This window comes from Pleurodeles waltl, chromosome 8 (genome assembly GCF_031143425.1).
Source record: "Pleurodeles waltl isolate 20211129_DDA chromosome 8, aPleWal1.hap1.20221129, whole genome shotgun sequence".
Taxonomy (NCBI): Eukaryota; Metazoa; Chordata; class Amphibia; order Caudata; family Salamandridae; genus Pleurodeles; species Pleurodeles waltl.
The window spans coordinates 19,300,729-19,316,483 of NC_090447.1; the positions used below are offsets into that span (position 1 = coordinate 19,300,729).

Here is a 15,755-nt window from a genome sequence, read left to right on the forward strand (position 1 = left end):
TATTTGTGTGCGGACAAATGTACCACGGCCCAATGACAATGAGAAGCATGAAGTTCTGGACAATGATGAGGAAGAAGATGAAGGCAAGCTCAAAATGTCCCAACAGTGGCAGCAACACGGCGGAGGGACCGTGCAGTTCATAATGTTTTCACAAATGTGTGAATGACTTTCACAATGCACAAAATTATGAGAGAAGGAAATGGTGTACCTATATGAGACCAAAATATAAGCACTACCAGTAAGTACACAAGTTAATTTCATAGTCACAGTAAACATCTGAACACTCACATCACATCTGCTAATAATTGGCACACAGAACATGTATGTAGTTATGTGTGAGAAACAGAGCTAAACATCATCTGGTACATCCAAAATAGTGTGCATGGCAACAACCTGTACCAAATGGTCCTCCATTGCCAACCACAATGAACATGATGTGCTAACGTAGATAGTGTGCAATTACAATGAGGGTCTTTTGTACAGCTAGTCCTTTGTACAGCTTCATACTTGTGGACGATAGTAGAGTTGACCCATAGTATGATTACGGTGAAGTGATCCACATAGCAAATACATGGGAACACAGTCCAATCTCTAGAGTATACCTATGCAACATACAAATCTGCAACCACATATCATATCCATTAGGAGATCTCATATCACATATACAAATGATAAATCCTAAAATTGCCAGTGCAAGGGTGTCTACCTAGTAACAATGTGCCCATTTGCCCCATTAGGCCAATATGCCAATGGAAAAAGCTGTGATATAGCCTACCATGTTAGTATGTTGCACTCAGATTCAAATAATGGCTTCTCTCCCATGAGTACACAGCACCAAGTATCTGAGTATGAAACTATTGTCCTTTAGAAATCACAAAAAGCAAGGTTCATTCACCCAAGGTGCCATGCACTGTTGCATCCCAAGATATGGTGTTCGAATGTGGCTGGACATTTGCTGGTAAACATTGTGTCTGAATGCAGACCCATCACTCAACTTCCAGTAATCACACATAATAGACATATAGGGGGTCATTCTGACCGCGGCGGACGGCGGTCGCCGCCCGCCACGCGGTTCCCGCCGAAAGACCGCGGCGGTCATTCTGGCTTTCCCACTGGGCTGGCGGGCGACCGCCGAAAGTCCGCCCGCCAGCCCAGCGGGAAACACCCTTCCCACGAGGACGCCGGCTCAGAATTGAGCCGGCGGTGTGGGAAGGTGCGACGGGTGCAGTTGCACCCGTCGCGAATTTCAGTGTCTGCTAGGCAGACACTGAAATTCTTTTTGGGGCCCTCTTACGGGGGCCCCTGCAGTGCCCATGCCATTGGCATGGGCACTGCAGGGGCCCCCAGGGGCCCCGCGGCACCCCCTACCACCATCCTGTTCCCGGCGGGAGAACCGCCAGGAACTGGATGGCGGTAGGGGGTGTCAGAATCCCCATGGCGGCGGAGCGCGCTCTGCCGCCATGGAGGATTCTCAAGGGCAGCGGAAAGTCGGCGGGACACCGCCGACTTTCCGTTTCTGGCCGCGGCTGAACCGCTGCGGTCAGAATGTCCAGCGGTGCACCGCCAGCCTGTTGGCGGTGCTACCGCCGACCTCCGCCATGGCGGTAATTACCGCCAGGGTCAGAATGACCCCCATATTGTGATGGGTGTGAATGGCAAATATATATGATTGGACTACACCTGACTTGTTGTCCTTGTGATCCACAAATCATAGAGTAATGCTGTGGGTAAATAGAAGGAGTTGTTGCAATGTGAATGTGCAACACAGATCTGAAATAACACAAGGCCAAACAGCTGATGTTTGTGTAATACAACATGTCATGGTGTGTTTTTCTGAACGCTCACTTGGAACCATTGGTATGCACATATCAACATGGGTCATTAATGTTGCCTCACATAAATGGCAAAGGTAGGGAGCCAGTTTGTCCCCTGCCTGCTACTGTAGAGGGGCTGAAAGCTGAAACACACAATGTCAGTCACTCCCTGAGTGGGTATACTGCAACTACAAGGCATCCTAGGATATCAAGTAATACAGATATGGGCCTAAGAACCACAGGACGATGACACTGGTGTCACACCACTCTTGGCCCATCTGATGGCACAAGCCTTTCAGCAATATCAAGGAGGCCATGCAAAGTCTAGCTGTGTGGCTCATCCTAGACTCATAGCTATGGAGTACCTGAAGGCACCCCAGGAGGCTTCCTAGTGATACTATTTGTGATGGGTGCATTGTAGGGACTTTGTTGGTGCATTATTTCTGGACAACCACCATGGACAATTAGGATGACTCATGTAAACATATGAATGCCAACATGGGGCTCTAGAAAAGGCCATTATCTCCATCCAATCAGCTATCAACTTGCATTACAGTCTTCACAACACGTTTCTGTACATGGACCATTCATGGAATAGTCCTACAAGGGCAATGCGAGTAACAGAATGCAGGACACATGGAAACAGATGGGCCAAGATCACATCAATTTAAACATCCTTGTTCAGGCTCACTGGGGATGTCTGGCAAGTTTGAGACTGTGCCAGGTCCACATGAGTCACATTACCTATCCCAGTGGCAAACTTCATAGGGTGTTGCATGTGAATACCCACTGCTATGCACAAGCAACACTGCCTTGATACAGACTGTAGTAATGGACTGATGTACACTGCCATGCTGTCCTCAATACTTCAAAGGTCACGCCAAAGCATGCATGGTGGTTTAGCATTGCACCATCAATCAATCAATCAATTATTGTATTTATAAAGCACACTACTTACCTGCGAGGGTCTCAAGGCGCGGGGGATTGGTGCTGCTACTGCTCGAAGAGCCAGGTCTTGAGGTGTCTTCTGAAGGTGAACATGTCTTGGGTCTGTCTTAGGTTGGTCAGGAGGGTGTTCCAGGTCTTGGCGGCGAGGTAGGAGAAGGATCTGCCACTGGAGGACTTTCGTTGGATGCGGGGGATGACGGCGAGGGTGAGGTTGGCGGAGTGGAGCTGTCGGGTAGGGGTGTAGAAGCTGAGTCTGTTGTTCAGGTAGGCTGGTCCAGCGTTGTGGAGTGATTTGTGTGCGTAGTTGAGGAGCTTGAAGGTGATCCTCTTGTCAACGGGGAGCCAGTGAAGGTCTCTCAGGTGGGGCGTGATGTGGTTTCGGCGGGGCATGTTGAGGATTAATCGGGCAGAGGCGTTTTCGATGCGTTGGAGGCGTTGCAGGTGTTACCTGCGTAGAGTATGTTGCCGTAGTCTAGCTTGCTGCTGACGAGGGCCTGTGTCACTGTTCTTCTTGTTTTGGTCGGGATCCACTTGTAGATCCTGCGGAGCATGCAGAGGGTGTTGTAGCAGGAGGAGGAGATGGCATTGACCTGATTTGATATGGAGAGCGATGAGTAGAGGATGGATCCAAGGTTGCATGCGTGGTTGGTCGGTGTCGGTGGGGTACCCAGCGAGGTTGGCCACCACGAGTCGTCCAAGGCGGAGGGGGTGGGCCCTAGGATGAGGGCCTCCGTCTTGCCCGAGTTCAGTTTCAGATGGCTGCCTTTCATCTAGTCGGCGACGGCCTTCATACCCTCGTGAAGGTTGGTTTTGGCGGTGTGTGGGTCCTTGGTGAGGGAGAGGATGAGTTGGGTGTTGAGGTTGTGTTGGCGGGCCACTTGTGCGAGGGGAGCCATGTAGATATTGAACAGCGTCGGGCTGAGGGATGAGCCCTGGGGTACGCCGCAGATGATGTCGGTGGCTTCGGATTGGAAGGGAGGGAGGCGGACTCTCTGGGTTCTGCTAGAGAGGAAGGATGTGGTCCAGTCGAGGGCTTTTTCTTGGATTCCAGCTTCATGAAGGCGGGTTTTCAGAGTGTGGTGGCAGACCGTGTCAAAGGCGTTTGACAGGTCTAGGAGGATGAGGGCTGATATTTGGCCGTTGTCGAGTTGGCATCTGATGTCGTCTGTGGCGGCGAGAAGGGTGGTCTCAGTGCTTTGGTTCCGTCTGAATCCGGACTGGAAAGGGTCCAGGATGTCATTGGCTTCGAGGTGGTGGTTCAGTTGTGTGTTAACGATTTTCTTGATGACCTTCGCCGGGAACGGGAGCAGGGAGATGGGCCTGAAGTTCTTGAGGTCCTTGGGGTCCACCTTGGGCTCCTTGGGAAGGGCGTTGATTTCGGCATGCTTCCAACTTTCTGGAAATCTCCCTGTTTCGAAGGAGATGTTGATGACCTTCCGTAGTTGGGGTGCACTGGCTGCATCGGCTTTGTTGTATATGTGGTGCGGGCATGGGTCTGACGGTGATCCTGAGTGGATGGAGTTCATGATCTTGCGTGTTTCGACGTCATTGATGTTGGTCCATGAAGTCAGGCGGTTGGTACGGGTGGTGTTCGTGGAGGTGGAGTCTGGCATGGTCGAGGTGGTCATGGTGTTGAAGCTGTCGTGGATGTCAGCGATCTTCCGGTGGAAAGAAGTGGCCGGTGAGTCGCACAGCTCTTGAGAAGGTGGGATGTTGTTGACGTTGGCGCTGGGGTTGGAGAGTTCCTTCACGATGCTGAAGAGCTCTTTGCTGTCGTGGCGTTGTTGAGTGAGAATGATGTGCCCCTCAAATGATAAAAACTTCCAATTGCCAATTTGAAAATGGCACTTTAAGTGCCACTGTATTCAAACCAGGTGCTGCTTGGTAGAAGTGCCGCAGGTGAACAATGAGCTTTTGCACACACTTTGTTGCCCCCCTGGTGTCCCAGGAAATGCTTGAAGGTGCTGCACATGCTTGTTATGACATTTATGACAAAGCTGTGGTGTAGGGACACATACTGGCTGTGGCATCGACAGAGGATGCACTCTTGTGCATGGGTGTGTGGACCCATTCCATGCTGATGTGAAAATCACTCTGATTTGGACCTTACGCTGCATGTAAGAAGTGGGGTCAGAGGCAAAGTCAATCTCCAGAGGCAAACTGGAAGTGAATACCCTGATGGGAGCTCCCTGATCCCATCCATAGGTCCCCTGACATGTAGGTCCAGACAATCACAGGACTTGCCTGCCAGGGAAACAGTGCCTGCTGTCTGCACTGTGGTACACAGCACAGATTGGCAGAAGGCTGCATTGCCAAAGATCTGGGTGCACTGACCCATTGCCAGTGCAAGTTTGTGGCATGCCTGGGGGTATCTCGAGCAATATAATTGTGTGGAATACTTTTTTAGCACACAGGGAACCTCTTGTAAGGTGTGCTGTTGCGCTAATAGAGGGTTTGAGCGCTATACATAGTATGATCCCAATAATGCATGCACTCTCAAATATGTACACTGTCAAAACACACATTGCACATATGCAGATACAGTAATCAGGCACCTCAACTATTCACAGGGAACACAGCAATCCCTGTAAATGTGTACATGCACTGCACATCACACTGGCAGAAAAACACACATTTGTACCATTGTGTAAAAAAAAGACACGTTAGCTTAATTTGCTTTTTTTGCAGCCATCGGCTCAACCCAAAATTACCCGAAGCGTCTGAATTACAGCATGGTGCTTTGTCAGGCCTTGTGTGAAATCAATGTATTGACTGGAAGCATCCAAAAAATTGACACATCAGCTTAAAACTTGACGCATCTGCACAGGAAGTGATGCAATGGATCAGCCATGCTGCAAACCAGGAACTGTGAAGTTGCTTTCATTTTCTCTTTAACTCACAGTCTATTTGTCTGTGCTAGTGAGAGGATGTGTTTTGGTTGTGCTGGAGTGAGGAGTGGTGTATTTGGAGTTTGTTGTACTGTCTGATGTGCCTGTAGTGTCCCTAACATGTGCATTGTGCTTTGTAATTGTATATTGTATTGTTTTGTACTGTGTTTTGTTGGGTGTACGTCTTTAGGGGTATTCGTGTTGTAAGGGATAGTTGTGGATAGTTTGGGGTTTTGTTTTTTTTGCTTCATATTGTGTTTCGGAGGGACATGTCGGGGAAGGGAAGGGCACGTACTATGAATGCCCAGGAGTTTAGAGGATTCCTGTGGCTAATCATCCACCCTCTGCCCAACATGGTTGACAGTGGAGGAAGGGTACTCCAGGGGTACAAGACGGAAGCATTGAAGCTAAGGTGGGAGAAGGTCATCCACCACATTCATAGGCTGTTTGACATTGAGCGGACAACCCACCAAATAAAACATCGCTGGGCAGATGTCATCATTTGGGAAAGTGACCTCCTGGATTACCTTGGAAACAAAGCTGGTAACTACACATAATTTGTGAATTCTTATTTGGGTCTCTATTGCTTATAGATGGTTTGCACTCATAGTGCCTGTTGTTCACATTTGTTTTAGGGCAAAAGTGCCATGCCCCCACAAAACATTTTTTTAATGACGAATCATGCCACAGAGGCATTCAAACACTGAGCTGTCATGTGCCCACACTGACCAGTGGCCCTATCATACCTTCTCTGTTTGCACTACAGTGCACATGTAAACAGGTGTGCAGTACTCAAACTTAGAAAGTGTGCACCTTTTGTTTTTATGGCCTGCCCCAGGACATCTGCTAACTTGCTCTGCCCTGGGGTACGTGTTCTTTCTGGAGCTCTTCTTATGTGTTCATGTCTCATGTAAATGAGGCATGATATAAATTACTTTATCCATAGGTCTGACATGCAAAACTTTACACATCTGAACATATCTCATACATGTTGGTGTTCAATTTGAAACAATTAACCTTCAGGGATGCATAAGACATGTATGGTCAATGTCTACAACTATGCAGCACTGCTAGATACTAATCCCCATTAAATTAAGGAACACGGATGGCTAATGTGTGATGTATGGAGTGTAGTCATGTACATGTAAAGAACAGAGTAAGGCACAGTTATTGCTATACCTTACTGAATGTGGTCAGTGAGTTATTTACGTACAGAGAGCCACGAAAGTCTGCTACTGTTCAGATATTTTGTAGTAGTGAGTTATTTTGACTGGTTCTGTAAAGTGCCCACTTGATGTATGTTTTGGCATATTATACATGTGTACACATCAGCCTGCCTTACCAATGTGTATTATTGAGGCTTGTCACATGAGCTATTTGATTTGGTACAACCAGAAGAGTTACATTGCCAATTGCTATTCATTTGTAATGTGCTACATTTGACCATAGTGCCTGTGTTTTACAATCACAGTGCAATGTATCATGTCATGTCTTGTAGGTGGACCAGAGTCTTACATAGGTGGAGAGTTGGATAGCTTCAGGGATCCGGATATTATCAGTGTGTGTCATCCTGAATGCTTATTTTGTAGTTCAAGGACTGTGGGTGATGTTGGATGCTTTGTGCAATGCCATGTTCATTGTGCATCCCTCTCAATGAAAAATCCATAAGTAACATAAATATTTAGACAGAAATGTAGATGTTAATTGTTGGATGTGCAATCACCTCTTTCTAATGTCAAGGTGGATATAATTTCTATCACTGAAGAACAACATAATTGATGGTCTGCCCAAAGAGCAATGACTACAATGTCATAGTCTGTGAACATATGTGATAGTGGATTCATAGGTGAACATGGATGGGGATGGGTTATCTAACAAAAGCATTTCTGATGCACATATCTACTGTTCCTGCTCACATTGCAGTATCTGTCTAATCTGTATGGCTACTCCACACAGACGTGGGGATTCACACCACACTAATGACAGCATGACCATGTGCCTTATTTTCATGATCACGAAAAGCTAGGAAGGGTGTCATTATGTATTCTTCTAAATATGGCCCTGCTGTGAGTGCCACATTGACACTCACAAAAGTAAGGCTCTGCCAGGACTGAGGGACTTGTGAACAAGTTCCTAAGTGTAGCAAGTAAAGATGTAAACATTCCACACATGGTAATGCATTTGAAGGACTCACTCACGTTGTGTAATGCCCCATACTCTTTGGTGGATGAATCAACGTTCCTATTCCCTTTCATCTTCACAGATATGGCAAGATGTGTTAGACTGGAGGGATGCCTGCACAACATAGGCATCCAACATGCCAATGTCCAATCCAATTTCAGATTTTTTTGGCCATGCTAGTTTCCAAAATGTATCCCAAACAGGATTACACTTTGGACAGCAATAGCTAATTATATCACAAGATACCTGTGCAGATGAGATGTAGGGCATGCATGCACACACCAATCAAATGGATGTGCTGAGTGCTGGTGTGCAGCAAGCTCACATTAATATCTGTCACATAGGGGCAGACACTGGGCTGTGTAGTGGGACACATGGAGTTACATTGGGAGTATGTGAAGAGTCATGGCATGGTCTACCATGGACTTACAGGAGTCCATATAGGAGATGTTTCATACATCGCTCTGTGGTGTGAGTGAGCTATCCACCCTCCATCTCCTTTCTTACATCTAATACCTGGCACAATACGTCCAGATATGTGTCCTTGCCATATCAGGCACCCAATGTTGTGACACAATACATATACTTTGCAGACTTTGTTCACCTTACTTTGGCTAATGTAAATGGAATCAGGGCCACTGCAGGATGCAGATAAGACACTAAGGGCCTCATTATGACCCTGGCGGTAGAGAACCGCCAGGGCCAACGGGGGCGGGAGCACCGCCGACAGGCCGGCGGTGCTCCCTTGGGCATTCTGACCGCAGCGCTTTGGCCGCGGTCAGAAAGGGAAAACCGGCGGTCTCCCGCCGGTTTTCCACTGCCCCTAAGAATCCTCCGAGGGGATTCTGACAATCCTTACCGCCATCCTGTTCCTGGCGGCTCGCCCGCCAGGAACAGGATGGCGGTAAGGAGTGTGGTGGGGCCCCTGGGGGCCCCTGCAGTGCCCATGCCAATGGCATGGGCACTGCAGGGGCCCCCGTAAGAGGGCCCGCTAGTATTTCACTGTCTGCGTAGCAGACAGTGAAATACGCGACGGGTGCAGTAGCACCCGTCGCACCTTCCCACTCCGCCGGCTCGATTACGAGCCGGCATCCTCGTGGGAAGGTCGTTTTCCCCTGGGCTGGCGGGCGGCCTTTTGGCGGCCGCCCGCCAGCCCAGGGGAAAACTTGAAATACCCGCCGCGGTCTTTTGACCGCGGCGCGGTATTTTGGAGGGCGGAATTCTGGCGGGCGGCCTCCGCCGCCCGCCAGAATCAGAATCAGGCCCTAAGGCCCATATTTATACTTTTTTAGCGCCGCATTTGCACCGCTTTTTGACGCAGAAACGGCGCAAACTTGCAAAATACAATTGTACAGACAGAGTCCGTGGGGGAGCATGTCATGATACATGTGGAGGAGAGGAAAGCTTCAGGGAGGATGAAGACCACATTGCCATTAGGGTAGATTGGCCACTTTGAAAGTCCACAAATATGTAAGGTCAACAGGGGGAGAATTAAATTAAAAACAGTGCTAGTTGATTTTACACTGGCATGTTCACAAGCACTGGGGTACACGGTCACCCAGCCATTGTACACCATGCCACACACAGATGTAATAAACATCCTTTTATACCACTGCAGGACCCCTACCCAATGTCACCGGACAGGAGGGTCCACACATGTCCACAACACCAACAGAAGAGGCCCACAGTGATGACAGCACCTCTGTCCAACTGCATATAGATGACCAGCCCGGCCCATCGGGGACCTCGGGACAGTCGGTTCCCCTCACCCATTCACAGGCCACCACAGAGCTTCCCCCTCTGGAAACACCAGCACAGCACCCACCCAGCGGGCCCATACCTCCTTCCCCAGGACACGTCAATCAGCAGTGTGTCCACCACCACAGGGAACCCAGGCTAACCCACCACCCCAACACCAACAGGGACCTGGGGGCAGTGGTAGTGGGCACACGGTCCAGGGGACGGAGGCCCAGGAACACAGGGGAACTGGGAGGGCTGCTGTGCGACAGGGGGCGGACAGGCCTAGGGAACCCATCTCCAAGAGGCCCTCCCAGCAGCCCCTCAGCCTTTGCCCCGTGCCCTCTCACCCAGGAGGGTGGGCATCACATTCGCCCCAGGCACCTCAGGCCCTGCCCCAGTCACCCCTGCTGTCCTCTGTGAGGAGGCCATTGACCTCCTCAGGCCCCTCACTGTTGGGCAGTCTACCATTTTGAATGCCATCCAGGGTGTAGAAAGGCAGTTGCACCAAACCAATGCATTCCTGGAGGGCATTCATTCTGGTCAGGCAGCCCTTCAGCGAGCTTTTCAGACTCTGGCCTCAGCACTGATCGCAGCCATTGTCCCTGTGTCTAGCCTCCCCCCTCTAACTTCATCCACCCAAACCCAATCCCCTGTACCACAGCCTATCCCAAGCACACCTCTAAACCAGCATGCACACACGTCAACACACAAGGGAAGCTCAGGCAAACATAAGCACCACACATCCCACAGGCACTCACGCAAGCATCAGACACATGCAGACACACCAACATCCACTGCCTCCACTGTGTCCCCCTCTTCCTCATCTCCCTCCTCCCTCCCAGTCTCGTCTACACTCACACCTGCATGCACTACCTCTACAGCCACTACTACATCACCAGGACACCCACCACCACACCCCGCTCACATGCAGTCACCACCCCCACTACCATTCACACGTCCCCTGTGTCCTCTCCCAGTGTGTCTGTGACGCCCCTCCCAAGAAACACAAACGTAGGCACACACCCATCCAACAGCCATCCACCTCACAACAGCCTCCAGCGCATGCACCTTCACCCAAAGTCAGCAAACGAACACCTCCTACAACCACAACCTCTACCTTCACTCCCAAACCCCCTCCACCTCCCCGTCCCAGTGTCTCCCAAAAACTTTTCCTGTCCAACCTTGACCTCTTTTCCACACCTCCACCACCGCGTCCGTCTCCTAGGTCCCGAACTAGCACCTCAGCCACAACATCTCCGGGACCAGGGGTGCCTGTAGTCACCTGAATCAGGAGTGCACTGGCCACCAGGGCAGCCAGTGTGGCACGGAGCATCAGCACAGACAGTCCCCCACCTGTCAAGCATCAGAAGTTGGCCAGTGCCCGGCGGGAGAGGGGGAAGACTCTAGCCACCAAAGCCGCTCCCAGGGGTCCCGGTGGGAGTGTGGAGTCAGCTGCAACACCTTCCAAGGTGGGGAAGGGGCACAAGAAACTCAGCAAGTCTGGGAAGAGTAGCACGGCGTAGAAGACCGCCATCATCCCCGCTGCCCAGGAGGCCAGCACCAGCCCTGCTGCCCAGGAGGCCACCGCCACCAGCCCTGCTGCCCAGGAGGCCACTGCCAGCACCAGCCCTGCTGCCCAGGAGGCCACTGCCACCAGCCCTGCTGGCCAGGAGGCCAGCATCAGCCCTGCTGCCCAGGAGGCCACCGCCAGCACCAGCCCTGCTGCCCAGGAGGACCCCACCACCAGCCCTGCTGGCCAGGAGGCCACCGCCAGCACCAGCCCTGCTACCCAGGAGGCCACCGCCAGCACCAGCCCTGCTGCACAGGAGGCCACCGCCAGCACCAGCCCTGCTGCCTAGGAGGCCAGCGCAAGCCCCGCTGGGCCATGAAGGGCCTCCAGCACAAGCCCCGCTGGGCCAGAAAGGATCGCCAGCACAAGCCCCGCTGGGCCAGAGAGGACCGCCAGCACAAGCCCGGTGGGCTAGAGAGGACCACCAGCACATGCCCCGCTGGGCCATGAAATAGCGCCTAGCAGCTGAGTCACTGCAAAGGAGCCCGCCGCTCCAAGCACTGCTGAACAGGGCACCGCTGTCTCAAGCACCGCTGAACAGGGCACCACCGTCTCAAGCACCGCTGAACAGGGCCCCGCTTACTCAAGCACCGCTAAACAGGGCACCGCTGAACAGGGCACCACTATCTCAAGCACCGCTGAACAGGGCACCGCCATCTCAAGCACCACTGAACAGGGCACCGCCGTCTCAAGCACCGCTGAACAGGGCACCGCCGTCTCAAGCACCGCTGAACAGGGCACCACCGTCTCAAGCACCGCTGAACAGGGAACCGCCGTCTCAAGCACCGCTGAACAGGGCACCGCCATCTCAAGCACCGCTGAACAGGGCACCGCTATCTCAAGCACCGTTGAACAGGGCACCGCTGTCTCAAGCACCGCTGAACAGGGCACCGTCATCTTAAGCACCGCTGAACAGGAGGCCACCGCTGAACAGGGCACCACTGTCTCAAGCACCGCTCAACAGGGCACTGCCGTCTCAAGCACCGCTGAACAGGGCACTGCCGCCTCAAGCACCGATGAACAGGGCACCGCTGTCTCAAGCACCGCTGAACAGGGCACTGCCATCTCAAGCACCGATGAACAGGGCACCATCGTCTCAAGCACCGCTGAACAGGGCACCGCTGTCTCAAGCACCGCTGAACAGGGCACCTCCGTCTCAAGCACCACTGAACAGGGCACCGCCGTCTCAAGCACCGCTGAACAGGGCACCGCTGTCTCAAGCACCGCTAAACAGGGCACGGCTGTCTCAAGCACCGCTGAACAGGGCACCGCTGAACAGGGCACCGCCGTCTCAAGCACCGCTGAACAGAGCACCACTGAACAGGGCACCGCTGTCTCAAGCACCGATGAAGAGGGCACCGCTGTCTCAAGCACCGCTGAACAGGGCACCACCGTCTCAAGCACCGCTGAACAGGGCACTGCTGAACAGGGCACTGCTGTCTCAAGCACTGCTGAACAGGGCACCGCCGTCTCAAGCACCGCTGAACAGGGCACCGCTGAACAGGGCACCGCTGTCTCAAGCACCACTGAACAGGGCACCGCTGTCTCAAGCACCGCTGACCAGGCCACCGCCATCTCAAGCACCGCTGAACAGGGCTTCGCCGTCTCAGGCACCGCTGAACAGGGCACCGCTGTCTCAAGCACCACTGAACAGGGCACCGCCGTCTCAAGCACCGCTGAACAGGGCACCGCCGTCTGAAGCAACGCTGAACAGGGCACCACCATCTCAACCAACGCTGGCCCATGAGCACCAAGGGCACTGACGCTACTGAGTCCGTCATAGGCAGAATGAAGCACTTTGGTCACCATGCCCCCTCCAGAACCAGTGGAGATATCCAGCCACTACCTCTGTCATTAGCAGGATGAAGCACTCTGGGCACCACGCCCCCTCCAGAACCAGTGGAGAGATCCATCCACTACCTCTGTCCTTAGCAGGATGAAGCACTCTGGGCACCATGCCCCCTCCAGAACCAGTAGAGAGATCCATCCACTACCTCTGTCCTTAGCAGGATGAAGTACTCTGGGCACCATGCCCACTCCAGAACCAATGGAGACTGTTATCCACTTGAGAGACTGTGGCTTTGCACTCCCCAGGATTGAACAGTGGGCAACCCACCCACTGTAGAGAATTGAGAGACTGTGGCTTTGCACTCCCCAGGATTGAGCAGTAGGCAACCCACCCACTGTAGAGACTGGAGAGACTGTGGCTTTGCACTCCCCAGGATTGAACAGTGGGCAACCCACTTACTGTATAGACTTGAGAGACTGTGGCTTTGCACTCCCCAAGACTGAACAGTGGGCAACCCACCCACTGTATAGACTTGAGAGACTGTGGCTTTGCACTCCCCAGGATTGAACAGTGGGCAACCTACCCACTGTATAGACTTGAGAGACTGTGGCTTAGCACTCCCCAGGATTGAACAGTGGGCATGTGGCCCTCTCGTGGATTTGGCATCGTTCACTCAACCGGCTGAGGTGCCCCCCCTTTCCCTCCCCTGGAGGTGCCTATTTTCTTGCTCTCTGATGCCCCTGCAGTGTTTTCTTCATCATGGTCGGGGTTCTTGTGTGGTGTGTTTACTGTGTGGGCCCAGTGTTCCACGGACTTAATTGGAGCACGATCTGGACTACTATGCTTGGTGTATATTTTGTTAATTGTGTATATATATATTTTTGCCTACTTGCTTTTAATATATTACAATGGTTACACTCATTTCCTTTTGTCTTTGCATTCTTCCGGGGGGGTTGGGGGTGTAACTGTGATGTATCAATATGTATTAGTGGGTGTGTTGTAGTGGGTGAGGGTGGGGGTGGCGGTGTTGCGTGTTGCGTGTGTGTGCCCCTGTTTTTTCCCTCCCCCTCCCCTGTGTCGTAGATGCAGTACTCACCTTGGTCTTCACCGCCGGCGTTCGTGCTCCTGGTAGAGGAGCAGGAAAACTATCACAGGGAGGATTTGGAGTTCCAGATCCATGGTGTCCTAGTTCCTCGTGGGGTGTGTAGAGGTGAGCGTTTTCCCTTCGGAATCCTGTTTCTGCCATGTTTTTATCCACGGTGAATCCTCCCCGGAAAAGATGGCAGATTGGTAGGTTGTGATTCTGTGGGCGGTACTTTGTCTTCCGCCTGTCTGTTGGCGGTGACCGCCGCGCTGTTTGGTTTCTACCGCCGTGGCGGTCGGAGTGTTAAAGTGGCTGTCTTTGTTGGCAGTTTCCGCCGCGGTCATAATTGCAAAGTTTTTACCGCTGGCCTGTTAGCGGTCTTACCGCCGCTTTAACACCGACCGCCAGGGTTGTAATGACCACCAATGTTCATTGACTATTGAACATATACAAGGAAGGAGGAGTAAAAGTTTAATCACATCAGTTCATGTCTTCCTTTGATCGTCCTCCTGCATCAATGCCTTGTGAATTACTTGCCTTTGAGAAAGCAATTGTGATGGACGTACATCAATTACGCCCCAAACGTGCCTTTGCCAATATCACTACAAGAGAGAGAGTAGCCTTAAAAGCATTACGGCAAGATCAGTCTATTGTTATTAAACCAGCAGATAAGGGTGGAGCGATTGTTGTTCTAGACTCCCAAGTATACAGAACTGAGGGCCAGATGTATCAAAGCTTTTTGCATTTGCAAACGGTGCGAATGATCGTTTGCAAATGTAAAAAGCCCTTTCAGATTGTATCAAAGGCATTCTGAATGCAAATTTAAGGAATCGCTAAATTAGCGATTCCTTAAAATTGTGACCCTGTTTAGAGAGCCGCAAATTGCGACTCTCTAAATAAGAAATCGCAAATAAGGAATCCTTATTTGCGATTTCTAAAGCACATGTATGAAGCAATTCCTTAATGTGAATTGGGCATTAAGACTCATGTGACTCATGCCCATACCATTGTATGTATACATGCCTCCTCTGGTTACCCACTTTTGGGTCCTGGGACACAGGTTAGTGCCACAAAGTGATGCTACCCAGATCATACATTCACTCTCATGTGCCTATGACACATAGATTAGGCGTGACTATATCCAATGGAGCTACATGCTGGTTTGTAATTGAGAGCTATGGGTCAGGTATCAGCCCCCATGGAAGTTATGCTGGAAATAGTGCTTAGTACCTACCTATGTTTGCCACATCACTAGGCCCACTCACTTTGGTCTGGGACCTTCCATGACTCCTGTCATTTGTGGTGGATAAGTATTTCTTACTTTCCCTTGTCAGGTCCCTGTTTGATATCCTCTAACTTATACATGTGGCACTGTGAGACAATGTTGCATCAGACTCCCTCCTGATGTGCTACATCTTCCCCCAGGTCTACATGACATGAAGGATGTAGTACCCCAATAGGCTGTTCTGTGCCATCCCTACCTAGCTGTGACAAAAGTGTAGCACAGTCAGACAGAGTAGTGCATGTATATTGGTGAGGCTATCTTACAGTACACATGTCCAGTCTCACCTCCCCAGTATGCACAGTCTCCCTGTTAGAAATGGGGTCTTTGTTTGGCAGTCAGTTTACTCCCTGTCCAAGTAAGGACCTTCATTCTAGTCAGGGTAAAGGAGTATCACCCTCAGTTAACCCCCACTCACCCCCTTGGTAGCTTGGCTCGAGCAGGCAGGCTTAACTTCAG

At 51.5% G+C, this 15,755-nt stretch overlaps 1 protein-coding gene across 1 annotated transcript in view; it reads right to left on the reverse strand.

The window, feature by feature from the left end:
- Positions 1–15,755, reverse strand: part of LOC138249310 (vomeronasal type-2 receptor 26-like) — a 179,521-nt gene that overhangs the window by 67,967 nt on the left and 95,799 nt on the right. The window contains exon 8 of the mRNA XM_069203268.1: positions 3,851–4,582. Coding sequence (XP_069059369.1) covers positions 3,851–4,582 — 732 coding nt within the window. The remainder of the gene's footprint in view (positions 1–3,850; positions 4,583–15,755) is intronic.